The sequence below is a fragment of the Dysidea avara genome, chromosome 9, assembly GCF_963678975.1.
Source record: "Dysidea avara chromosome 9, odDysAvar1.4, whole genome shotgun sequence".
Taxonomy (NCBI): Eukaryota; Metazoa; Porifera; class Demospongiae; order Dictyoceratida; family Dysideidae; genus Dysidea; species Dysidea avara.
This window is the reverse complement of record NC_089280.1, coordinates 25768832-25796745: the sequence shown is the minus strand read 5'-3', so window position 1 is coordinate 25796745 and position 27914 is coordinate 25768832. Positions and strand designations below refer to the sequence as shown.

Below are 27914 nucleotides of genomic sequence, written 5' to 3'. Positions count from 1 at the left end.
TTCCTACAAAAGCAATTCCACTCATTTTAATGTATTGTTTAATAACAATAATCTGAGAAGTCCATATAATCTATGATGGCCAAGTTTTTGTACCAGTAAAGGAAAACTCTACATACATACAATGGAATTAATTAACACTACTAGTGCTACTCAGATACCATCTAGTTACTCGTACATGTTTATCATAGCATTTACGTATGGAAACTTAACAAGCATGTATATTGTTAGCAGATATACAATTACAATAATTATATATGATTTGTAGTTATTCAAAATTAGAGTAAGTCTCAAAAGTTTGAAGATACTGCACAGTAGTGCTGTATATGAAGCAGTATTGATCCTGTATAGAAAATACCAAGTGATGATGATAACGTCATGACAATTACATGTACAATATGATTACAAAGGGTCAGAAGTCTATTATTTTAAAAAGTGAGAGCCCTGGCAAGACAAAAAGAAAAAAAAATATGTAGCTACTTACAAGACTAAAATAATTATATCAACAGATCGACTGTTGAAGCCTAAGCATTAAATATTCTGTATGAACAGGAGATGGCAACACGAACTGCCTGCTGCAGTATACAATGTATTGTACTCTTCAGTAAATGGCACACATTGTAGGTCACTGACATGATATGGTCTAGACAGCCAACTTCAATTGTCACAAGATCAACTGAACATCCAGTCCAGCAGTAATGAACCATACCAATTTTCTTTTCAGTTCCTTGCAACCAAAGGTGATGTAAACATAATAGCTGTGTGTATATCAGACTTGATCCATCTTTTAGAATGTGTACTAATAGTGTATGCAGTCAGCAAAATAGCTATCTGTGAGCATATTATAACTGTGGTGTTCTACATTTTCCATTCATGTTTAAGAGTGTGCAATGAATAGAAATGCATAGGCGGCTCCAGAATTTTTGGTGGCTAGTTTTTGATCAAGAGCATAGCTAGACTTTTGGTGAAGATCAAAAAAAAGGGTAACTGCCTTCTGAGAATAACTACCCTCCACTAACTATATGTGTTATAACTGAAAAGTACATAAAAGTCCCTATTTATAGCTACATAGCTTGCTACACTACTGCTCTTAATACTGTGACTGCTTTATTAGAGTGATTGACTGCTCTATTAGATTATCTTGATCTGAACGTGACCGGATTCTGGAAACCTCAGAAAACCCCCTGGAGCCACCCTGAAAGGATAACTTATTCTTAATTTTTACTCTAATAGTACATACATGATTATAACCTAACATAAATTGCACCAAACATTAAAAATACTATGTAAATTCTCAGTGATTATTGAAGTGTGCAGACAACTAAGAATTAAGAATTGAGGGTACAAGTTTTAACCCCACAAACAATATAATTCATTCATACTGCATACTTCAGAACAACATGTGATACAACAAGGTCTAGAAAGTGGTTGGCTTCAATGGATGACTTTTAGTGCAGTATAAATGTGCCATTGTGAAATGTTATGCTTATCATATTTTCATATTTGATAGCTAAGTAGACAAGAGTGCACTGCTAATATATTCTAGTGTTTAATGTAAGACATGAACTCACCAAGTCTTCAACAGAGCCTGGCCTCTGAATGCGCAGCAGTTTTACTGTCTGAAACACATCAACAACTTTCTCTAACTTGAGCTTCTCCAGCACATTGAATATTGCACAGAAAGTTCCAGAACGACCAAGAGCATTGCTAATTCAAAGAATGAAATTGATAAAGAAACAGGTACTCTTGATAGCTATACACATACTACAATTAAAATGTTGTTCAATGTACTATGATTTAGTATGGGATACATTCATAGAGTAATATACTGTAGACACTTCACGAACTTGGAGTATGCTAATAGAGCAGTCACTTTACTCTAATAAAACGGTTAGTCTCATTTATATAATGTGGCAGTCACTCATGTTAAAATCATTCCTATGCATACCTGTATTACATCAAAATAACAAATGCTTTAGCTTCTTGCAATTCTAGCGAATCGCATCAAGATTGATATATCCTAATAGAAAAGTCACCCTAATACAACAGTCAAAAATATTAACGGTGACTGCTGAAATCACATATTGAGGTCTATTCTCAAACTTTCCTGGAGAGAGGAGGTATGTCTCCAAACCCCTATATAGGTTACCTAGATCCTAGCCTCAAGATCATAGAGCAGTCACCTTAATACAACAGTCAAGCTAATATTAACTGCTAAAATTCAATCTCAAAGGGTACAATTAAAATTTTTTTTACTAGGGACATTCCCCCAGATTCTGCTAGATTGGCAAGCTAGTGTGTCACATACTTAGGTATATCACCCCTGGCTGCACCAGCCATGTTCTACAGCTTTTCTGCCCCCCCCCCCACATACACACGTGCACACACACGCACACACACACACACACACACGTGCACACACACACACACACACACACACGTGCACACACACACTCACACACGTGCACACACACACGTGCACACACACACGTGCACACACACACACACACACACACGTGCACACACACACACACGCACACACGTGCACACACACACACACGTGCACAAACACACACACGTGCACACACACACACACGTGCGCACACACACACACACACACACACAAACACACACACGTGCACACACACACACGTGCGCACACACACACACGTGCGCACACACACACACGTGCGCACACACACACACGTGCGCACACACACACACGTGCGCACACACACACACACACACACACACACACACACACACACACACACACACACACACACACACACACACACATGTTCATGTGTACAGTATGTATATGTACGCACACACACATGCTTGAAGTGTGCTTAAGAAGTTTTTTTTTACCTTGATGTTAGTAGAAAACTTCAGTTGGTAATATGACTGTTCTATTAGAGTATCTTGACCCTCAGTACAGATTGAGGCAGCTGTATCAGGTTCCTCATAGGTAGCTACACTACTAGATGTACATTGGTAAATTTGTGACTACAAGCATCCCAGTCCAGTGATTTTCATTTCTAAGTGTGATGATTTCAACTGGTGATCACTAACCAGAAATTGTGTGACTGGTTTATTACAGTGTTCTCTATCATCTTATTTCCCACTACTATCATCTATGATTTATCATAATGAGAAATCATTACTTTTACAAGCTACATGCACACATGCAAGTAACTGCTTGGCTTAGATCGTGTAACACTTGTTTGTGGTAACTCAGGGAGTTTCTTAGCTTGAACCTCTTTGGGACTGAGTAGGCTCACTATCAACCACACAAAACACCCAGTCATGATCATGGTATGTGAATTATCATTGCCATGTCAACACTGTAATATTTGACTTTAGGGCTGTAGATATGTTTCCATATAACAGCAAAGTCAAAACAAATTAGATTCACTAGGGTATGTACAATGCACACATCTGACATCATTACATTATACCTGCAGTGTACCATGATAGGCTTGTTAGCAGTACGACGCTGAACCTTCTGTATCATTTCAATCATGGCCAACAAGCTTGCACTACTGGTGGGCGTTGCATAAGCACTCCAGGTCTGGTAGTGGAAATGGTTCACTTGATGAGTCACGTTAGACTACAAGATAGTAGTTACAATTAGAACTATACTTTCATAGTAATACACAACCTTTGTGTCTGTGACATTGAAAACTCTCTGGGTGTAATCCCCAGTTTGAACTTCACTGATATTTTTGACCATGATGTCATCTCCGTACATTATTTCTTTACCACTACGCCAGTATGGAGCACAGACTGCCTTTACATACAAAATTAAACTTTACAAACATGTGTAAAACATGTGTAAAACATGTGTAAAACATGTGTAAATTTAATGAAATTATTCACCTTATCATTTTCTTTGAATTCACAAAGCATAATAATGGAAGCACACTCCAAACTGTGCACCATCTTCCAAAAGTCCCTGACTGTATTTTGCATTGGTGATTGAGCCACTACAAAAGCCCTCTCTTGCTTGTATCCCTATACATATTGAAGATGGTGGTTTTACAAGTTAACATGCTTTTTAAGATGTACTTTCTGTCTCACCTTGACGTAAGATGCATTTATGTAATTAAGGTTTTCTTTCTTTAGAATCACTCTATATTTGTCCACTAAATAATGATAAGGAATTTTACTTGCAATATGACCATGTGTATAATAGTACCAGGTAAACAATGTTTGGGACGATTTCTATCATTATGTTTTACAGCTTGAGCCGACTGCTGATTTTCAAGTCTTGGACTGACTTGTTCTAACACCTGTATTCAATATGATATTAACGTACAACCCTAGAATATACACACATATACCTTGAACTGTTGTTCATAGCCACTTAGATTGGTGTCTCCATCTCTTTGCTTCAACTTGTTTACCCTTATCTGTAAATTGGCAGTACTTATTTGTGTATTACCGCATGTGATTGACTCCAGAATGGCATCATGGATAAACATGTACTGATCCTGTATATGGTACATTCCAGTTACACAGACTTTCTAATATAATCATAGAATAGACATACGAGTGTTTGTACTATGTGAGGTCTCTGGTATCGCAGTCTATTCACAATATTGTAAATGTCAACTAGGCCCTGTTTCTCCACCTGCTTCAGTATAATATCAATCGCAATTAATGTCCCAGTACGTCCTACTCCAGCACTATTGGTATACACCATAGTTTTAAATATATATGTATTTGAAATGCGTAGATAACCAAACCTGCAATGGACTATCATTGGCTCCACAGAATTACAATGAGTATTCAGAACTTTACGATGGAATGCCAGAATACCTGTACCATAATCTGGTACTCCATGATCAGGCCAAGCAGTAAAATGATACTGCACCACTGTGTGAGCACTGCTGGGTACTTCACTGTTCTAGTGATTTAGCTAGTATAAATAGAGGAACACATTTACTGTACAATTTACTTTGAGTTGAAATGTTCTGACAACGTAATCAGCAAGCATTTCTTCTTCTTCCATGAAGACACTCAAAGGACCAAATGTCACTAGTTCACCACATTTTTCTGGCCAGTATTTTGAACATTTGGTCTAAACCAGACAGGTTTAATGTTTAATTTTGATATATAAATTTGGTAACATGCACCTTGTTTCCTTCCTGAAGGTTGGTGACCATCACTATTGTAGGTGAGCGCTCCTGCCAGATAAGTCTCCAGAAGTCAACAACAGTGCTATCAGTAGGACCTTTAAGGAATGTCAGTTACTGCTGTTTATATTGTAGTCATTCTATATGCTCACCTTGTGTAGCTATAAATCTCTTCTGATGTTCATATCCCTGCAAAACACAAGCATAACACATAAATACACATGATGAATACTTGCTACATCAAACATGCACACAACACCTTTATCAAGAGCCCATCGTGACATTATTTTCAGAGTGAGTTAATGGTGTCAATAACTTTCAAACTCTGAGAAAACTGGAAAAGATTAGCTATACAGTTGAGAATAGCATCTATCAGTGGCAGAGGAAGTGGTTGATATGAGGTGGGGCCGACCAGGGTCGGAAATGAACTGAGGCACTACATTCTCTCTGGTTTGGTAAGGTGAGACCAAAAAAAAAAAGGTCACAGCCAGCTGACAATAGTTACCCACTTCACCAGCTACGCGTTTATAGCTGATAAACCGTATTAAAAATCCTTAAATAGTTCACTACACACTGCTCTAATACTGTGACTGCTTTATTAGAGTGACTCTCCTAAGAGTATCTTGATCTTTATCACGATTGTCAGCCCCATTCCAAGAGGGATAATGTCCGCGTGATATCATTCTGAAGGTGGGCTAAGCCCCCCCTCAGCAGACCAAGGGGAGGCTTCAGCCCCCTAGCCCCCCCTTTCCACTGCCTATGGCATCTATTATATTATATCAGTGAGAAATTGATGAAGAATTTCTTTTGAAAGGCTTTAGCATAAATTTTATGGTGGGAATCAAAAGTGGCAGCCAAGAAACGGTTGCAATGATGTTGCAATGCTGTGACATGACAATTTTAATAGTGATACGGTAATGCTGTCATTAGTTATTTCTTGGCCACCATACTTGATCCACAACTTGCTTTTTGAAGGATGCATACGCCAATTTCTTTTTTTGCATGGATATAAGAGCAACAACTTGTAACATGAATCACATACACATGGAGTGCTACTCACATCTATTGGAGATGCATTAATGTACTCGTCTGTACAGTCACCGACTGGAGCAAGTACTATACGATTGCTGTCATCTACACATGTACACATTACTGCTGTACACATATATATTTGTTGTAAGCTTACACACAATGATGTTGGCAAATCGATTTTTGAATTTATTGGTTGCTGTACTTCCAATAGAGCTTGGCATCCCCTCACCATTGTACAGTGACTAGCAGACATGCAGATATTATACATACTGGATTATTATTATATTGTGTACAACTGACCTCATAATCTGTGACAAACTGCTCATTGTTATTCATATGCAGTAGTTCCACATGTTTTCCAAAGTTCCTTGTTGGAACAGGGGCAAACTTGCTTTGAACTGCTGTATAAACAAACATATACAAGTTCATGACATTATGAACTCTTAATATAACACTGTGTAGCTTTTGACACTGAAGTATGGCTTATATATACATCACTGCAGCACTTATGATATTTATGTACTACAAATGTTTGGGTGCTGCTCCATGCATATACCTTGAGAGTGTACATGTGTCATGATCTGTGTGTACAGTGTGTGTATATTGTGTGTGCATGCATACGTGTTAGTGCATAGTGTGTGCGTGCGTGCATGTGTGCTTGTGTGTATGCATGTTTGTCCAATGGTATACAGTGGCGTCTAAGGAACAGCTTTGGCTAAAAGATTTCATATCCAGCTGGTGCTATTAACCTTCATTAAACTTCACAGTTAGCTTTGTCATAGTCTCAGCGGTGCCACTGCTATTGGTAACTTGACATTTCCACACTCCTTCATGCTGTTTGCTTGCTTGTCCAATTGTTAGCTGGCCAGCACTGCTGATAGAAACTGAAGAGCTTTGCTGAGCATTGCTGAAGTAAACAGGTAATGAAATGATGATGTGTGCAATATATGTACCAACCTACCTGTTATTTAAATACCAGTACACTTGTGGCATTGGATTGCCAACTATTTCAATAGGAAAAGTAAATGATTTCCCTTCTACTGCCACATACTCTTCTGAGAGTGACTTTATCACTGGTTTTGCTATATGGAGTGGATAAATAGGTTACAATTACTTATGTAGCCATGCTAACACTTTGAATCAAGCAGAGCAGTATCACTTCTAGTTACAGCGAAATTCTGGAGAACCAGTGTATCTGTGTACTGAATGTCACCGGATGTTTTATTATCTTCGCGTATTTTTTTTGTGCTATATGAATATTTTCTGTTGACAAAGAAAGCATCATGCTGAAAAACATATAAATACAAAAATATTTCATACCTCTTTTTAAAACATACTAACAAGCATATGATAATAACTATCAGTGTAATAATGGCTATTACTCCACCAGCTGCTGCCCCCACAATAATAAAAATTGGTATTTCTTTATCACTATCATCAGAATTAGCTGTACGCAGTGTATAATAATGGAACATCTCCAACACAAAAATAAACTCACTGGATGTCATTATAGCTCCACTGGTAGAGAACTGTTAACAGACAGCATAACAATATTTTTTACAAGGTTTAATAAACGTAACTTCATACCATTTCATCAGAGGTGTGTGCTCGTACTAGCACATAATATACAGTACCAGGTTGTAATGGTATGTTAACATATTCCACTTGTCCATTGCTTGTAGTAGTTCCATCCCCCAGTGTGTATGAGTATGGGTAGGTGACATCATTGGTGGCTACTATACCGGCTATGTAACCGTAAGGTCGTTGGTTCCTGTTTGCTTCATTGTAAGGACCAACATTCCCTGAATTGAATCCCTCAATATCATCGGCATCCATCGCACCAACAATCACCACTACAGCATAATACCTACAAGAGTTATAACAATAGGTTAGTATTTGGTACACATTACTGTATTGGTCCATTGATATCTGATCCTTGTTGTATCATGACAACTGAAGTTGTGCTTGTAGTATCTGCAACATTTGGGTTGGGAGGTGGAGGTGGAACTAGAACGATACATTAGTTCATGAGCTACAACTATATGCAATTGTTTATGTGACTCACCATCAGGCAAGGTCATCACCGATAGGTTGGCTACAAGTCCTGGTCCCACTCTAGTGTATGCTGTGACATTTAACTGATAATCTGAGTATAGCATTAAATCTGTGAAAGTAAACATCATCTTATCTGCAGCTGATATGTTGATCATGTTATGATCAGATATTTCACCAGTTATAATGTTAAACAGTGCTATGGAAACCTACAATATGAAACTATAAAATAAGTTAATTACAGACAAAGAAGTCACTGACTGTATAATTGATAATGACACCATTGGGAGGATCTGGTTTTTGCCATGATACTGATATACTTCTTGTTGTGATGTCAGTGTATCTGAAGTTATGAGGAGCTGTAGGTGCTGCAGAACAAAATAGCAATATTGTATTGACATGCATATCTTACCAATCAGTGACTATATAATGATTCTTAATTTGTCAAAAAAATCAGGCGTTATCGAGCTATGCTTGTCTGAAAGCATCAGTCAATCAGTAGAAAATCTTACTTAATATTTTTAATTGTATATAGCAACTTATTAGAAGCATTTCAGGTTGTCTGAAGGAACTTTTGGGCTTGGTTTTACCTAACCAATACTGCTAAGGTACCATGAAGGTATTGTGAGGTTGTTTTAGGGTGATATTATTGACCACAAAAGCCCAAACCTTCATGATCCCTAATATACAGTACTTATGATTCTAGTGATACAACTGACTTGCCAACACTAACACAATCTAATTACTACTAATATTAACAATTTGCCCTCAAATAGCATTTTGGTCTTGACTACCACCTCAGTTTAGCCCCTGCTTACTATCCTCTCCTGATAGTCCAAAGACAGCATCACTGTATTGTCCAGTTCCATTAACATTAACAGCAGCCACTTCTATTGAGTAATTGGTAAAAGCCACTAATCCCGATATGATTGATTCTTGAAAGTCTTCATTAAATTCATCGACATTCATCACTTGTGAGTCACCAGTGCCCACTATGGTGTATCTGATCACATACCCGATCACTTCACCATTACGTAACCTTCCTTCTGGCGGTCTGTATCTTACTGACAACATTGCTGGATCAGTATCCATTAATGTGATCTCACATGGTGGGCCATCTGGAACTAAAATGATGGTAAATATATAATGACAGGTTTGTATATAGCTACATTAAACTGTGAGCATTTAGCTATATTTGCTAATAGCAATGGTCATTGTATTTCACTATACTTAAGAGTTCATAATGGGAATATGACCAACCATTGAATTACAATTTAAAACTGGAATGAATCAGTAATGGAGATGCTGACACTTTGTCATATTCTCCAATCAAAGCAGCAAATGTGTCTAGTGAGTGCCACAGATGATGTGTTAGTGAAGAAAAGAATGAACAGAGAAGCTATATATATATGTATAGAGCTATAAAGAGGTTGCTTAGAAGTACATTGTTGGCATAACAAAACACCAGAAGCAGTGTTGTGATAAGAAAAGTAAGAAACCTTCTATAGAGTGTGTGATGTGGTTATGACAAAGTGTAGCCCTTACATTTTCACCTGGACTGGACTTATAGTGGGCTATATTGAATAACATCTTCTAATTCTGACATAAGATGACTTTGAGAAGTTAAGTGTTTCGCTACAGAGGTTACTACAATGTGTCAGTCATTTTTCAGGAACAGCACCATGGATGGGTCATAGTATGGCAGAATGAGAAGAAGATAGAATAAGAATACAAGTAAATATCAAACCAGGCATTAGTAAATGATTATCATCATCACAAGCAGCAACGGTGGCGGCGGCGGCGGCGGCAGTGGCAGCAGCAGCAGCAGCCTACAGGAGTAATCAGTCGCCTACCCACCAGCATGGTACAATTCAGTGGCTTCTCCCAGGGTTTAGCCAAAAGGAAGGGAGAGGGAATTTGTAGAGTCTGGATGTGCAAATCCAGACTTCATCAGCATCTGGAGAGAAAACTCAAGAGAGTGGTTGCTTGAACTGAACTAACAGTAACTTACGTAACTGTTGGTTCACTTTTTAATGAATTACTGCATCTAATTTACTGAATAAGTTTTCTTTAATAGTAAAGTACTGCTACTATGTGTAGCAAGGTGGTGGCAGTCACTAGGAGGGATGCCTTTACAGTGTGTGCATAATACACTATGAAATTAAACATCTTTTGCTTTACTAACCATCAGAATATGTTTGTACTCTCACTGAATTGCTAGAAACAACACTAGCAGCTCCATTATACACTGCCTGTACAGTTACATCATAACTGACAAACTCTTCTAATCCATCTATAGTAGCTGTAGTTGATGAGGTACCTACTGATGTGCTGTTGTCGTCAGCAAAACTCCCCACACTATCATATGATATGATGTAATCATTAACATCATCAGCATTAGCTACAGGTGGATCCCATGTGACCTCAATACTACGAGGTGACAATGTTGTAGCAGCGACATTAGTGGGAGGACTATCTACAGAACATTATCAAATGATAATTTACACAGTTTATGTGCATGACTTACAGGTTCTTGCCATTATAAAACCAGTACGATTGCCATTTCCTACCCTAGTAACTGCTCTCACTCTGAAGCAATACTCAGTATTAACAACTAGTCCAGTTACAGTATGTGTGAGAGTGCTTACAGTCTCTACACTAGAATGTGAATTAGGTGGACTACACAGTCTATATTGTAATTGATATTCTGTAATGTCTCCATTGGTTGGATCAGGTTCCATCCATGACAAGGTCACTGAAACATCAGTAACGCTGTCCACCATTAGTGATCTTGGTACACTGGGTACTGGAGAACAACACTAATACATCTTTGTTATTGATGTAGTTAACTCACTATCTTGTCCTGAAACTTGTACCATGGCAGTACTAAATGGTCCCGTCCCATTAGTAGTCATAGCAGCAACTTCTACTGAATAGGTAACAAATGAAACTAGACTTGATATTGTACGTGTAGTTCCACTAGTAACAGTTACGTTCATTGCATCACTGGTCCCAACTCTGATGTATTGGATCACATAACCAGTAATCACTCCATTACGATCTTCTTCTGGTGGAGGCTGCCATGACACCATTAGTGATGATCGATCAACACTTGTCACCATCACATTCTGTGGTGAAGAACTAGGAACTGTGGAGTTATAACATGATATCTCACATCATTAAACGTACACAGTAGCCATGCCAGTATATTAACAGAAGAAAACACAATTTTCACATTCAGTGGCCCCTCCTCCAAATTTTGCAGTGGAGTTTACCAAACTCTAGTCCAAATTTAAATGATATTTCCCCAGCCATTCACATTATTTGCAACCAAATGTTTGCTTTTTTGGTTCTTCTTTTCACATGATTTACAAAAAGCATAATATGATCATCTTGAAATTAACACTCTTCACCTTAATTACTGAGCCTGGCTAACAACTCAATCTCTGCTTGTATTATAAACAAAGGTTCTAATTTGAAAGTTATTGTGTTTTGTTGAACACAGGGAAGTTTTGGATCCTGGTTCCTTCAGTACAAGCCTATGCTATATGTGCATTACTGTTTTATTGGAGAGCACTACTGGAAAAGTATCCATGAAAATGAAATAATGAAAATAGTAATGAAAAATGCAATTTTATTGGGTCACCTAATGAAAACTTGACTTTTCACAGAAAGACGGGTACTTTTTTCATTGGGATTTCATGGATACTTTTCCAGTAGCGGAGTGCTATGCTTCTACACACAAACGGAACAATACAGTGTAGCAAACCACAACTGTAACATTTTTTCATCAATTATCACCATTTCTGTCTGGGAAAAAGAAAAAGATTGGCGAAAGCAAATCCCAACACTGGCCTAGTCCAGCTTTGAGGGTTCTAACTAGACAATAAAACTGTGAAAAAGGTGTGGCTTTTAAAAAGTCAGGAAGTCAGGTTAACAATTGTGAAATGTTTGGTGGTGGCCAAGAAATAACTCCAATGATATTATTGCTGATCAATTTTATTAATGACGAGGCTGTCATTATTAAAATTGATTAGCATTGAAACCATTTCTTGGGGTGATGATAACATTTATTTTCATAACATTTTTAAACCTGCAGTTATTAGAGGCAGTACCTTTTGTTTTGTCATGGCATTATGTATCACTTACCATCTGTCAATGTTGTCACTGATACCTCATTACTGTTGCCACTCATTTCGCTATTTCTAACAGCTTGTACAGTGATAACATAGAGAGTGTTCTCCTCCAGATTAGTGATGGTACCACTTGTAGCACTACTATCATTCACCATCATACTTCCATCACTAGCATATGAAGCTGAAGTATCATATGAGACCAGGTAGCGATTAACATCAGGCGAAGTTGATGGATCCCAGGTGACCTCAATGCTACGAGGTGACAATGCCACAACACCAACATTATTGGGAGGACCAACTACAGGATATCATTAAGTAATAGTTCACACCGCCTGCCGGACAGGTTATGTGACTTACAAGTGCTTGCCATGAAAATAGCAGTCCAGTTTCCGTTTCCTACTCTGGTAACTGCTCTCACTCTAAAGCAATGCTCAGTATTAACAACTAGTCCATCTACAGTATGAGTAGGAGTAGGTATATTTTGCACTTCATTGTAGCTTGAAGGATCTTCATCACAGAATCCATATCCTAATTGATATCCTGTAATGTCTCCATTAGTTGGATCAGGTTCCATCCATGACAAGGTCACTGTAACATCAGTAACACTGTCCACCATTAGTGATCTTGGTACACTGGGTACTGGAGAACAACACTAATACATCTTTGTTATTGATGTAGTTAACTCACTATCTTGTCCTGAAACTTGTACCATGGCAGTACTAAATGGTCCAGTTCCATTAGTAGTCATAGCAGCAACTTCTATTGAATAGGTAACAAATGAAACTAGACCTGTTATCATGCGTGTAGTTCCACTAGTAACAGTTACATTCATTGCATCACTGGTCCCAACTCTGGTGTATTGGATCACATAACCAGTAATCACTCCATTACGATCTTTTTCTGGTGGAGGCTGCCATGACACCATTAGTGATGATCGGTCAACACTTGTCACCATCACATTCTGTGGTGAAGAACTAGGAACTGTGGAGTTATAACATGATATTTCACATCATTAACGTACACAGTAGCCATGCCATTATATAACAGGAGAAGAAAACACAATTTTCACATTCAGTGGCCCCTCCTCCAAATTTTGCAGTGGAGTTTACCAAACTCTAGTCCAACTCTAGTCCAAATTTAAATGATATTTCCCCAGCCATTCACATTATTTGCAACCAAATATTTGCTTTTTTGGTTCTTCTTCTTTTCACATGATTTACAAAAAGCATAATATGATCATCTTAAAATTAACACTCTTCACCCTAATTACTGAGCCTGGCTAACACAACTCAATCTCTGCTTATACTATAAACAAAGGTTCTAATGTGAAAAGTTATTGTGTTTTGTTGAACACAGAGGAAAATCTGGGTCCTAGTTCCTTCAATGCAAGCCTATGCTATATGTGTGCATTACTGTACTATTGGAGAGCACTACTGGAAAAGTATCCATGAAAATGAAATAATGAAAATAATAATGAAAAATGCAATTTCATTGGGTCACCTAATGAAAACTTGACTTTTCACAGAAAGACAGGTACTTTTTTTCATTGGGATTTCATGGATACTTTTCCAGTAGCAGAGTGCTACACTTCTACACATAAACGGAACAATACAGTGTAGCAAACCACAACTGTAACATTTTTTCATCAATTATCACCATTTCTGTCAGGGAAAAAGAAAAAGAGCAAACCCCAACACTGGCCTAGTCCAGCTTTGAGGGTTCTAAATAGCTACAGACGATAAAACTGTGAAAAAGGTGTGGCTTTTAAAAAGTCAGAAAGTCAGGTTAAAAATTGTGAAATGTTTTGTGGTGAATAACTCCAATGATATTATTGCTGGTCAATTTTATTAATGATGAGGCTGTCATTATTAAAATTGATTATCATTAACATCATTGAAACCATTTCTTAGGGTGCTGATGATAACAATTATTTTCATGACATTTTTAAACCTGTAATTATTAGAGGCTGTACCTATTGTTTTGTCATGGCATTATGCATCACTTACCATCTGTCAATGTTGTCACTGATACCTCATTACTGTTGCCACTCATTTTGCTGTTTCTAACAGCTTGTACAGTGATAGCATAGAGAGTGTTCTCCTCCAGATTAGCTATGGTACCACTTGTAGCACTACCATCATTCACCATCACACTTCCATTACTAGCATATGAAGCTGAAGTATTATATGAGATAAGGTAGCCATTAACATCAGGCGAAGTTGATGGATCCCAGGTAACCTCAATGCTACGAGGTGACAATGCCACAGCACCAACATTATTGGGAGGACCAACTACAGAATATCATTAAGTAATAGTTCACACCACCTGGCGAACAGGTTATGTGACTTACAAGTGCTTGCCATGAAAATAGTAGTCCAGTTGCCGTTTCCTACTCTGGTAACTGCTCTCACTCTGAAGCAATACTCAGTATTAACAACTAGTCCAGTTACAGTATGTGTGAGAGTGCTTACAGTCTCTACACTAGAAGGTGAATTAGGTGGACTACACAGTCTATATTGTAATTGATATTCTGTAATGTCTCCATTGGTTGGATCAGGTTCCATCCATGACAAGGTCACTGTAACATCAGTAACACTGTCCACCATTAGTGATCTTGGTACACTGGGTACTGGAGAACAACACTAATACATCTTTGTTATTGATGTAGTTAACTCACTATCTTGTCCTGAAACTTGTACCATGGCAGTACTAAATGGTCCAGTTCCATTAGTAGTCATAGCAGCAACTTCTATTGAATAGTTAACAAATGAAACTAAACCTGTTATCATGCGTGTAGTTCCACTAGTAACAGTTACATTCATTGCATCACTGATCCCAACTCTGGTATATTGGATCACATAACCAGTAATCACTCCATTACGATCTTCTTCTGGTGGAGGCTGCCACGACACCACAAGTGATGATGGGTCAACACTTACCACCATCACATTCTGTGGTGAAGAACTAGGAACTGTGGAGTTATAACATGATATCTCACATCATTAACGTACACAGTAGCCATGCCAGTATATTAACAGGAGAAGAAATGAAAATGCAATTTTCACATTCAGTGGCCCCTCCTCCAAATTTTGCAGTGGAGTTTACCGAACTCTAGTCCAAATTTAAATGATATTTCCCCAGCCATTCACATCATTTGCAAACAAATGTTTGCTTTTTTGGTTCTTCCTCTTTTCACATGATTTAAAAAAAGCATAATATGATCATCTTAAAATTAACACTCTTCACCCTAATTACTGAGCCTGGCTAACACAACTCAATCTCTGCTTATACTATAAACAAAGGTTCTAATGTGAAAGTTATTGTGTTTTGTTGAACACAGAGGAAGATCTGGGTCCTAGTTCCTTCGATGCAAGCCTATGCTATATGTGTGCATTACTGTACTATTGGAGAGCACTACTGGGAAAGTATCCATGAAAATGAAGTAATGAAAATAATAATGAAAAATGCAATTTCATTGGGTCACCTAATGAAAACTTGACTTTTCACAGAAGGACAGGTACTTTTTTTCATTGGGATTTCATGGATGCTTTTTCAGTAGCAGAGTGCTACGCTTCTACACATAAACGGAACAATACAGTGTAGCAAACCACAACTGTAACATTTTTTTCATCAATTATCACCATTTCTGTCAGGGAAAAAGAAAAAGAGCAAACCCCAACACTGGCCTGTCCAGCTTTGAGGGTTCTAAATAACTACAGACGATAAAACTGTGAAAAAGGTGTGGCTTTTAAAAAGTCAGGAAGTCAGGTTAAAAATTGTGAAATGTTTTGTGGTGAATAACTCCAATGATATTATTGCTGGTCAATTTTATTAATGATGAGGCTGTCATTATTAAAATTGATTATCATTAACATCATTGAAACCATTTCTTAGGGTGCTGATGATAACAATTATTTTCATGACATTTTTAAACCTGTAATTATTAGAGGCTGTACCTATTGTTTTGTCATGGCATTATGCATCACTTACCATCTGTCAATGTTGTCACTGATACCTCATTACTGTTGCCACTCATTTTGCTGTTTCTAACAGCTTGTACAGTGATAACATAGAGAGTGTTCTCCTCCAGATTAGCTATGGTACCACTTGTAGCACTACCATCATTCACCATCACACTTCCATTACTAGCATATGAAGCTGAAGTATTATATGAGATAAGGTAGCCATTAACATCAGGCGAAGTTGATGGATCCCAGGTAACCTCAATGCTACGAGGTGACAATGCCACAGCACCAACATTATTGGGAGGACCAACTACAGAATATCATTAAGTAATAGTTCACACCACCTGGCGGACAGGTTATGTGACTTACAAGTGCTTGCCATGAAAATAGTAGTCCAGTTGCCGTTTCCTACTCTGGTAACTGCTCTCACTCTGAAGCAATACTCAGTATTAACAACTAGTCCAGTTACAGTATGTGTGAGAGTGCTTACAGTCTCTACACTAGAAGGTGAATTAGGTGGACTACACAGTCTATATTGTAATTGATATTCTGTAATGTCTCCATTGGTTGGATCGGGTTCCATCCATGACAAGGTCACTGTAACATCAGTAACACTGTCCACCATTAGTGATCTTGGTACACTGGGTACTGGAGAACAACACTAATACATCTTTGTTATTGATGTAGTTAACTCACTATCTTGTCCTGAAACTTGTACCATGGCAGTACTAAATGGTCCAGTTCCATTAGTAGTCATAGCAGCAACTTCTATTGAATAGTTAACAAATGAAACTAGACCTGTTATCGTGTGTGTAGTTCCACTAGTAACAGTTACATTCATTGCATCACTGATCCCAACTCTGGTATATTGGATCACATAACCAGTAATCACTCCATTATGATCTTCTTCTGGTGGAGGCTGCCACGACACCACAAGTGATGATAGGTCAACACTTACCACCATCACATTCTGTGGTGAAGAACTAGGAACTGTGGAGTTATAACATGATATCTCACATCGTTAACATACACAGTAGCCATGACAGTATATTAACAGGAGAAGAAATAAAAATGCAATTTTCACATTCAGTAGCCCCTCCTCCAAATTTTACAGTGGAGTTTACTAAACTCTAGTCCAAATTTAAATGATATTTCCCCAGCCATTCACATTATTTGCAACCAAATGTTTGCTTTTTTGGTTCTTCCTCTTTTCACATGATTTTAAAAAAGCATAATATGATCATCTTGAAATTAACACTCTCCACCTTAATTACTGAGCCTGGCTAACAACTCAATCTCTGCTTGTATTACAAACAAAGGTTCTAATTGAAAGTTATTGTGTATTGTTGAACACAGAGGAAGATCTGGGTCCTAGTTCCTTCGATGCAAGCCTATACTATATGTGTGCATTACTGTACTATTGGAGAGCACTACTGGAAAAGTATCCATGAAAATGAAATAATGAAAATAATAATGAAAAATGCAATTTCATTGGGTCACCTAATGAAAACTTGACTTTTCACAGAAAGACGGGTACTTTTTTCATTGGGATTTCATGGATACTTTTCCAGTAGTGGAGTGCTACACTTCTACACATAAACGGAACAATACAGTGTAGCAAACCACAACTGTAACATTTTTCATCAATTATCATGCACCATGGGAAAAAGAAAAAGATTGGCGAAAGCAAACCCCAACACTGGCCTAGTCCAGCTTTGAGGGTTCTAAATAGCTACAGGCAAAAAAAACTGTGAAATAAGTGTGGCTTTAAAACGTCAGAAAGTCAGGTTAACAATTGTGAAATGTTTGGTGGTGGCCAAGAAATAACTTCGATGATACTATTGCTGATCAATTTTAATAATGACGAGGCTGTCACTATTAAAATTGATTAGCATTAACATCATTGAAACCATTTCTTGGGTGCTGATAATATTTATTTTCATGACATTTTTAAACCTGTAATTATTAGAGGCTGTACCTTTTGTTTTGTCATGGCATTATGTATCACTTACCATCTGTCAATGTTGTCACTGATACCTCATTACTGTTACCACTCATATCGCTATTTCTAACAGCTTATTTTGTTTGGCTTTGGGAGTTGTTTTTACCAGATTTCCTTTTACATACTTACAGGCACATTGAAGACAGAAGTTACAATAGAATTAACAAACTTAAACTTTATTTAGACTAGATTTCAAACCTTCATTGCAAGCTTAAGATTTCAAGATTTAAGCTAGATTCCAAGCTATTCCCTTTGGCTGTTTACCCCGCAGGTGTGACAAAAATCAGTTTTTTAATGCAAATAATTATTCATAATCCAGTGAATATTTATCAGATTTGCACCACACTTGGTATGTGAATTCACCTCAATACATCATTAATTCATGCATGCCACTTTTCATAGCAATTAAGCCAAGGCTTGCATTTCACAAATGTATAAAGTGAAATTTGGAATGTGAGGTGTTGAAGGTGGTCGGCAGCTGTAACACAAAAATAGTGTGCTTTATTTAAAGAAAGAAAACTTTCTTCTTGTAATATATATGTTATTATTTTGTTTTAATTGAAATATATATGTATACACTGATATATATATATTTGTTGTTGCTGTTGTAGTTATGTCATGTGTCGTGTTTTTGTGTGTGTATCTGTATTATTGTATGTTGTACATGTAAACTCTGGAATGGAAGAATGGCTAGTCCGAATGCTGAGAGTATAATAAACAATCAATCAATAAAGGAACCATAGAGCTATGCATGAATGAAAAATGTGTTTTCTTTCTTCCCTTCAATATACCCATGAACAGATGTGGCTCTCCGATTTTCTTGGCCACACGACTCACTACTATCAGTTCACTGTGTGATTACACACAATATTTATACAGCTTTATTTTATTTTATTAAATGTTTTTCAACACACAGAAATTACAACAGTATGTAGCATTACGTGATTATTATAGATTGTACTATTTATTTAGTGTATTGAAGGTCCACCACAGCGGCGGAGCAAGTAGTTGATATGAGGGGGGGCTGGGCTGACCCAGACTTATTTCTATAGTTTGGTAAGGTGAGACCACAAAAAAAAAAAAAAAAAAAGGTCATAACCAACTGACAAGAGCTTTCCACCTCACCAGCTACCATATCTAGCTGAGAAACTACATAAAAATCCTTACATAGCTCGCTGCACACTGACTACTTTATTAGAGTGACTGCTCTATTAGAGTATCTCGATCTTTATCACGGTTTTCAGCCCCACTCCAAGAAAGATAATTTCGGTGTGATATCATTCTGAGGGGGGGGGGCTAACCCCCCCCCCCCCTTTCCGCCGCCTATGGTCCACCAGTATCCTTTACTGGTGGCCAAGTTAATTAAGTGTATAGTATATAAAAATAATTAATCATTGATTAGCTAAACTACAAATAATTAAAATTTGGTACATTGGGTGATTTGTTGCATCTACTACTAGCTACATGGGCATAGGAAAGAGTAGCTACGTACATGGATTTTTAGATATACAATTTTGCTCAAAGTGGTTATAAAAATAATTCTGAAGTTTATATTTGATCGTAGTAGGGCGTAACAGTTCATGATTTATAATTGGTAATGCATTCCAGAGGCGTAGTAGTCTATAAAAATAAAATTTGCGGCTGTATTTTCTTATGTGTGACCGGATTTTGGAAAATCACCCGTATGGGCACATTGTTGATTCAGAGATAAACGTATTTTAATAATGTAAAGCTTTGTTACTCACCAGCCTTGGCAGCTACACATTTGGAGTTTTCAGCAAAGATGGAGCAATTCACAACCTTTAAGAGCAGCTAGTGGCCAAGGTAATCCCTGTAAAGTTTCCCGCCATTTTAGATAGGTTTTTTCACCAGTGTTGCTGTATCACGAGTCCTCAAAAAGGGGTGGAGGGTGGCGGGGCGGGCAAGAGACTGACTAAAAAATGGACGAGAATGGTAAATGAAGGCACCAGACCACAAAACAGCCTGTCAGAGGTAGAGAATAGACTGAAATCTCACAAAACAGACTTACATCACACATTCAGCTCCCTGCTCGTCTGTCCAGAGTGCATGAACCCCCCAAAGCACTTCTCTGTTGTTCACAGACCTGTACAGATGTCTGGGGTGGTTATACAGGCCACCAGAGAATGGTCCACCAAAAGCAGACCCGACAAGTTGAAGGCACGTTTGACATGGAAATTGTTAGCCTGATAGTGCAGCAACTTCATGCTGGTGTTATCTCACTTTTGCCTTTTGCGCCCATATGGTTGATTTTGCTAAATCTGGTCACATATGCTGTAATTTATTGCTAGTTGCTTGACAGGTGGATCCGATTGTGAAATGTACATAGTCTTTAATATTGAAAGAGCCGGTAGGAAATTTCAAGCTGGTAATAAAAGACATGATATCGTTGATGTCAAGGATGTACATAAAGGGAAGTAACTTTAATTTATTACACGGGTTCTATAATCACTAGTATAATCATTCAAGATGTACTTTGTTGCTTGCTGTTGGATGCGTCATAATAATTGAATATGCTTGATTAGGTAAGGTTTCCATAAAATGGACGAAAACATTAATTGTGACCGGACAAGAGAAATGTATAGCTGCTTTTTACAGTAGATGTTAATGTTGTTAGAAAAGGTATGACGAAGTAAACCTAGTACTTTACCAAGAACATGATGATAATGTGGTTCCCATGATAAATTAGATGATATTATAACTCCTAGATCCCCAGATGGGTCACAAATAGATTTATAACACTTAGTATCATCTACAAAAAGAATTAAAATTGAGAACAGAACTTGGTCAGGGAGGTCATTAATATAAATCAAAAATAGAAGTGGTCCTAGTATACTACCTTGAGGAATTCCTGACAGGACAGGAAGTAAATCCGAATACTGATTATTGACTTTAACACATTGTTGACGGTTTAAGAGGTAGAACTTGAAGAAAAGCCACAGGTTTCCTGAATTCCAACTGCCTTCAATTTTTGTAAGAGTTCATTATGCAGGACACTATCAAAAGCCTTGTGGAAATCTAAGTATAGTACATCTGTTTGGTGGTTGGTACATAGTATATTGTCAAAAAGGATAAGTAACTGTCTGTAGTTTTTAACAAGTGCATTGTATCCTGATTTAAAAACTGGTATGATGCAATGAATGCACCATTCCAGTGGTAGAGTATGTTTACGGAGAATAAGTGAGTATAGATAGTGAAGAGGTTTGAAAAGTGATGCTGCACAATACTTTAATATTTTTGGTCCAATTCCATCAATCTCTGTAGCCTTGTTAGGATCCGGTGTTGTTGGAGCATAAAATACTTCATCTTCAGAAATTATGTGTTGTCATACCTGATTTTTAATTCAGCATTTTAAGTAATTTCCTGCTGGTGCTTCTATAAGTGGTCAAGTTAATTACCTGTTTGTTAATTGACACCTGCTAAATACTTTGACACCATTCATGTAAGTACCTTATTTTAGAATGAATCTGTTGATGTAAAATGGATATATGGGAATACAGCTACCTGTCTACAGCAAAACTGTATGCCCAGTTGTATCAGACATGTTTTGTACAATGGATCCTTACTAATCCAAACTCCAGTAATCCGAACGCTCGCTAATCTGAACAGTAGAAGTGACTGTTCTATTAGAGTGTTTTGTCAACTTGTGTGTTCTATTAGAGTGGTTGAACTAGGCTCTGTATATAATCAATAGTTCACTAATTCGAACAAATTCACTAATCTGAACAGACTTTTCTCAACTTGAGAACAGAGCTGTTCAGATTTTTTTTAAACGTTTTGTAAACTTCGCTGTAGAAAAGTACAATACATAGCTATATACACAGTTATTATAGAGTCATAATATATCTTTGTATGTCCTGTAAAACAGTCTGCCATCCATTTGTGTGACCTTCTAATAGAATATTTGGTGGAATTGAATCCCATAGGTCAACAACTGCAGCCTGCCAGCTGCAACAAAAATGGTCTAAAGTATGAAAGTTGCATGGGTTCTGGAAACGTAGATTAGTGAGGATCCGCTGTATTATAGTGGAAAGATTAACTGCTCTATTAGAGTGTTGCAATAATTATTATAAAACCCTATAGCTGTGTATCAAAAAAAGTAATATGATATAGCTACAACCATGACATTCTTTCTCATGGTGTCCGTAGAGAAGAACAAACCACAAGGCTGACATTTGGTGGCGCTAAACACAAAAGAAAAGAAAAGACATGTGGTCAAAACAGTTAAGCCAGCTGTGCTGCCTCAGTTAAAAAAGTTATAAATTAAAGGTGGTAAACAAGAAATCCCTGCAATGATGTTAGTACCATCCAATTGCAGTGCCATCACATTTGATTTCATGACTGTTAAACCCTGCATGGATTATATTTTTGACTGAATTTTTGAAAAACATTAACATACACACTGACTTTTCACCAAGAATGGATAGCCACACCAAATACTACACATTCACACCATAGTCATGCCATTGAGTTTCTTGGGCTGCTTTTCATGAGTGAGTTTCTATAGATGTGTGCCAGTCACTGGGAATGTTCTGACACCTTGGACAACCACTGACTAGCTGGAACACACGGCAAGAGACACGTACACCCTTGGACAGTTGTCCAGATGACTTAACATGTATTTCTTTCACCTTGAGTGCACAAGTGGTCTTTAAAGCCTGGTATTTAGGCGGGACATTCTCTGTTGGTATACCAATTTTGCCTGCCCATCACTGCCACCCATTGTGGTGTGCCTGTGTTACAGACACAGCTATGAAAAAGTTGCTCAAAATCATGGTTATATCAGTAGCTACCTTGCTGTGGATTAAAGTCGGTTAAACGCTATGGATGGCTGCATTCACAGTGAAAATTTTTGAATTTGTAGCTTTTGGCCTTGCTAAGCTACACTGGATTGAAATTAATGATTAAATTTGCATATCTCACAATCTATTGATGTGCGTACATTGACAGATTTTCCAAATTAGATCACATTTGTAGGCCACACCTTCTCTTTCAGTTTGGCGTATAACAGAAAATTCAAAAGGAAACATTTACAAGTTGAGTAATGGAAGTTAATTCACAAGAAAACATTCATAAACTACAATAGTTCTTACAAACAAAGTACCATATGAGCAGAAATTTGGCATGGAATTAAAATTGGCGATTTGGTGGAAACTTACAAAATCACCAACTACTGCTATATTTTTATTATTGATGCTTCTAAAATTTTAACTGATTGAACAGTCACAAGATCAAGCAAGAAGCAAGGTGTTGTATCTATAGCAAGCTCATCAAGTATGGTGATGTAGAGATTATCAAAAGGGTAGTATGACCTTCATCATTGAAATCTTAAGATAGCTAGTGAGATAGCTAGCTATATAAAGGCACAGTCTGCACTAAATTTTTACTATCGATGTATTAACCTCAGCCTGCGGCAGTTAATCAAACAATTCTATAAATGTCTAATGTCACAGGCTCAATCACAGGTTAAAGTCCTACTCTTTTGTTGGAAGGAAGTGACGATACACGCAGTGCAGTGGAGATCTTGCACAGAGAATGTTTCCAATCACTTTGTTACCTTTTCGGACAACTGCTGCACTGTAGATTGACTAAATCATCCTCTGCCTTCTGTTTCACATAAAAGAGTCTCTCCAGTATGCAGACCAACAAGGTAAGTGTCTACAGTACATCTTTGCAAATGAGAAGCCACATACATGTAGCTAGCCACACAATTTGCTACCATGTGGGGCTCCATTTTAATAGACATGTATTTCGTCAAATTAAACTTTTGCCAAATGCAAATCATTAAGCAAACACCATACATTCTGATCACTGAAATTTCTGCTTATATGGTACTCCGGCATAACATAAAACTTAGCAAGAAAACATTGCGAATAAGCAGAAAATCATGAATGTTCAATTTTCTTTTACAGGAATTTCCCACTACACAGTATATCATCTACAGAACATTATCAAATGATAATTTACACTGTCTATGTATGTTGTGACTCACAAGTTGTTGCCACATATCTAATTTATTTGCCTTAGGTGTGAGTCACATCTACATATAAGGTATACTGTATAATGTATCCATGCAAAATAGTCAAGCTGTAAAAAAAGTTGTCCAGGACCTTTAAAAGTGAAAAGCTGAGAAATCAAAATTCATGCAGTCTATGTCAGTGGCGGATCCAGGATGGGGCATTTGGGGCAAATGCCCCCCCCTTCAAGAAATTGCATGCAAGATCGAGATACTCTAATAGAGCAGTCAATTACTCTAATAAAGCAGTCACAATGTTCATGAGGCAGTGTAGCTTACCTATGAAGCTACAAATAGGATTTTATTTTACATAACAGACGTGATATAGTTGGTAAGGATAACTAGCTATTATTGTTGTGACCTTTTTTTTTTTTTTTTTTTTTTTTGGTCTTCAACTGGTTTTCAGCAAGTTTTTTTGGTCTTCAACTGTTTTTCAGAAAGGTGCCCCCCCTCTTTCGAAACTCTGGATCCGCCCCTGTATGTAAACAACTCTTGGTTTCCAATATTGTGTATAGCTAGGCACCAGTTTATTACAGTTTTCTATTTACCTACTGTGCTATGTGCAGTGCTCAAACTTCTGCCTATTATGCTCAAAATTATACTCAATATTAAATGTCTTAGTTGCCATGGTTTGTTACAGATTTGTACTTAACATTGTGATCTTAACTTGTAATCAAAACAAAGATATTTTCTCCTGCAGATAAAATGTTCTTTTAGAAGATAGTGAATGGTCGTGTCAACTAGTTACTGACTGTTATATGAAAGTATGTAAAACTTTTTCATGCATAACAATCATTTTCATATGCCAGGACTTATGGTCATTCTGCCTATATACTATGTTAGCATTATGCTTGATGCTTCAAGCACCTTTTATACTTAATATTCAGGTGGTGCCTAATTTCATAGTAAATCTAATTATGTCTACATGTTCTTGTTACATGATGAGTTGAGTCAACTATAACATGAGTATTTAGATAGTTGGTTACTGTAGTTGTTAGTCAGTACAGTTAGTTAGTCAGTCAATTGGTCGGTCGGTCAGTTGGTCAGTCAGTGAGTCAGTCAGCAGTTGGTTAGTTTGATCGGTCGGTCAGTCACTGAGTAGAAAATTTGTTTAAACAACAATATGTTTATGATTACTTTAAGGATTTTGAAAGCAGTACACTAGAGAGAACTTTACAACGTGGCTATCAAAGCTGCATGGTTTAATTCACCTGAATTCATTGAGAAAGTCAGCAATGAACATGTGTTGCTATTCAATAGTTGTGCATTGCAACAACCATGTTTTCATGTTTTCATGTTTTCATAATGTTTGGTACATGCTTTCACCTTCACTTGTGAATACATGCATGGGGCTTTTTATAGCTCCACAACAGACTTGTTCTTGCTGGTGTCCAAAATGCTTATTGACAAACAGTTCCCAGATTGTCACAGAACTACTAAATTGTTCGACATCTGACATGTACAGCAAGATACCATATAGCCGGAAAGTTTGGCGGGAGGAAACTTGCCATGATAGGATTTTGGCAAGTAAATTTTGGCGAATTTGTATTGGACAAATGACTTGGTAGATTTTAGTTCAGTGAAACACCACTCACTCACCAAACTTTCCTCCCTATAAACTTTCTGGCTATATGGTATCGAGTTGTCAGGAGAAATAGTGAACTGAGCAGACTAATATAGCTACGTAATATATATATATATATATATTATACTGTATCATGATTGTGATGGATATTTTAAAGCATTTTTGCATGTGATGTAGTTGCCATTTAGGATTGATTATACACTATCCAATGCTGTAGTTACCTGTGATTGTTTTACTGATGAGTGCATTGTAGCATGGTGGTGTGTTTTATTTATGTGGACAATACAGAAACTTTTTCAATACTTGTTTCAGGAAAACAAGCAAGTTCTCATGCATGCACAGCCAGGATGCAGCTGCTGTCATGTGGATGCATATTTGTTTAAAGATTAATTAATCATGAAAAAGAAAGATGACATGCATATTGAAAGCTTGAACCTTTTCAGGATCTTCTAATAATAGCTATGCAATGCTGGTGGTTGTGTGTACGCATCTGCATGTACATGGCTTAGCAGGAATTAATTAACTGTATATAGTTTCCTCTAAACATTTCGTTGCTTGTGACTGATATACCAAATGGTAGCTCTACATAATCCTAGAATTATCACGTATGATCAGCACTATACAATTGTCTGACACAAGCATAGTGAGAGAATTGTATGACTTCAGATGGAATGGTGATGGGTAGACAACCAAACCAATGTTAAGTCAACTATCTTGACCGTCTCTTCATGCAGACATATGACAAATGTTAGCTAACTACATAAAGCATTTATTGTGTTAGTTAACTGTCAATCTCAATTTCACCACACTATATATAGCTAGCTACTATATAGTGAATAGCCAGCTACTGTAGATGGCACCATCTTCTATATAAAACATCATACCTATGTTCATCATATTTAAAGCATGCAGTCGAATAATAGTCTATTCAAACTGGACACTAGCTACTATGGCCAGTGAAAATTAGCTACAATCTTTGTGAGTTTTGCACTGTAGGCAAATTTTTACTTTGCTAATTGAACCATTTGAACTGACTCTCATAGTTATAGCTACCTATAGTGTTCAAGAGGTGTGCCGGATTAATATTGTTGACGACTGCACAGAATTGTGTCAGTTAGCCACTGTTTAAATGTATACATAGCACAGATCTAACTAAAACCATGATAGCATCACAGACATGTTAACCAGTCTTGAATGGCCTACACTTCAAAACAGAAGAATAATTGCTAGACTCACCTTCCTATTCAAGATTGTCAGGAACTTACTAGCAATACCTGATCATTGCTTACCGTCACCAACTCCAGTGTCCTACACCCATGCTCAACATCCTCTCAAGCTAACTCAATTGCAAACAAGAGTTGATGTGTACAAATACTCCTTCCTCCCTCGAACAATTATTCATTGGAACTTCCTAACATTGACACAATAGACCTCGAAACATTTAAGAACGCTGTAAGTAATATAATATGTGATTGTAATGCCCATTAGCGTGTTGCTCCTAGTGGGATTTGCTAATTAACAACAACAACAACAATAATAATAATAATAGTAGCTACGTAGTCATAGCTACTGTTTAAACATATAGCTACGTAGTTAGCTATAACCCGGAGTGATGACATAGATATCGTTGGCTAATAGCTAAATGTAAGCTTTGCCAATGTTACTGAGCTAGCTATACCACCATGCACTGTCTCAAGCAATTCTGGTCTCGTTTCAGTACCTTTAATATAGCTAGCTAGCTAGCATTATACGTATACATACAGTAATGTGATTCACCTGACATTCCATGCTCCACTAAGGCAACACTGATCACTAATAGTAGACGAACCGCAGCACTGGCCATGGACCTTGAGCTCAACGAATCAGCTTACACTATAAACAGGGCTGGGCGCTATAGGACGGCTGCAAACACGTATTATACACTTTGTCGGTGCCTGGCACTGCGTTCAGGCTTCATCACTCAGATGTAG

General features: G+C 37.4%; 1 protein-coding gene across 1 annotated transcript; it reads right to left on the bottom strand.

Annotated features, from left to right (window-relative positions):
- Nucleotides 1-174: 174 nt before the first annotated feature.
- Nucleotides 175-27914, bottom strand: LOC136265899 (receptor-type tyrosine-protein phosphatase F-like). The gene is made up of 39 exons (XM_066060839.1): nt 27721-27914; nt 17020-17313; nt 16693-16971; nt 16349-16633; nt 15036-15329; nt 14709-14987; nt 14365-14649; nt 13046-13339; nt 12716-12997; nt 12372-12656; nt 11077-11370; nt 10750-11028; nt 10408-10698; nt 9041-9346; nt 8484-8590; nt 8236-8431; nt 8081-8177; nt 7758-8037; nt 7669-7699; nt 7491-7617; nt 7303-7433; nt 7132-7252; nt 6920-7077; nt 6471-6571; nt 6325-6412; nt 6199-6272; nt 5291-5327; nt 5139-5236; nt 4961-5083; nt 4749-4909; nt 4553-4688; nt 4344-4493; nt 4199-4292; nt 4081-4145; nt 3880-4014; nt 3662-3790; nt 3459-3610; nt 1569-1704; nt 175-340 (listed from the first exon to the last, which is right to left on the bottom strand). The coding sequence occupies exons 1-39, from the start codon at nt 27785-27787 to the stop codon at nt 266-268; spliced, it is 6816 nt and encodes a 2271-aa protein (XP_065916911.1). The 5' UTR covers nt 27788-27914; the 3' UTR covers nt 175-265.

What these genes read in the sequence shown, in the direction of transcription:
- LOC136265899 (XM_066060839.1), bottom strand. Translation starts at nt 27,787, where the DNA reads ATGGCCAGTGCTGCGGTTCGTCTACTATTAGTGATCAGTGTTGCCTTA. An exon ending in AGTACAAACATATTCTGATG is followed by an intron (nt 9,347 to 10,407) that starts GTTAGTAAAGCA and finishes CCATCATTTTAG; the next exon opens with TTCCAGATGGCCCACCATGT. An exon ending in CTCACATAGTACAAACACTC is followed by an intron (nt 4,494 to 4,552) that starts GTATGTCTATTC and finishes TACCATATACAG; the next exon opens with GATCAGTACATGTTTATCCA.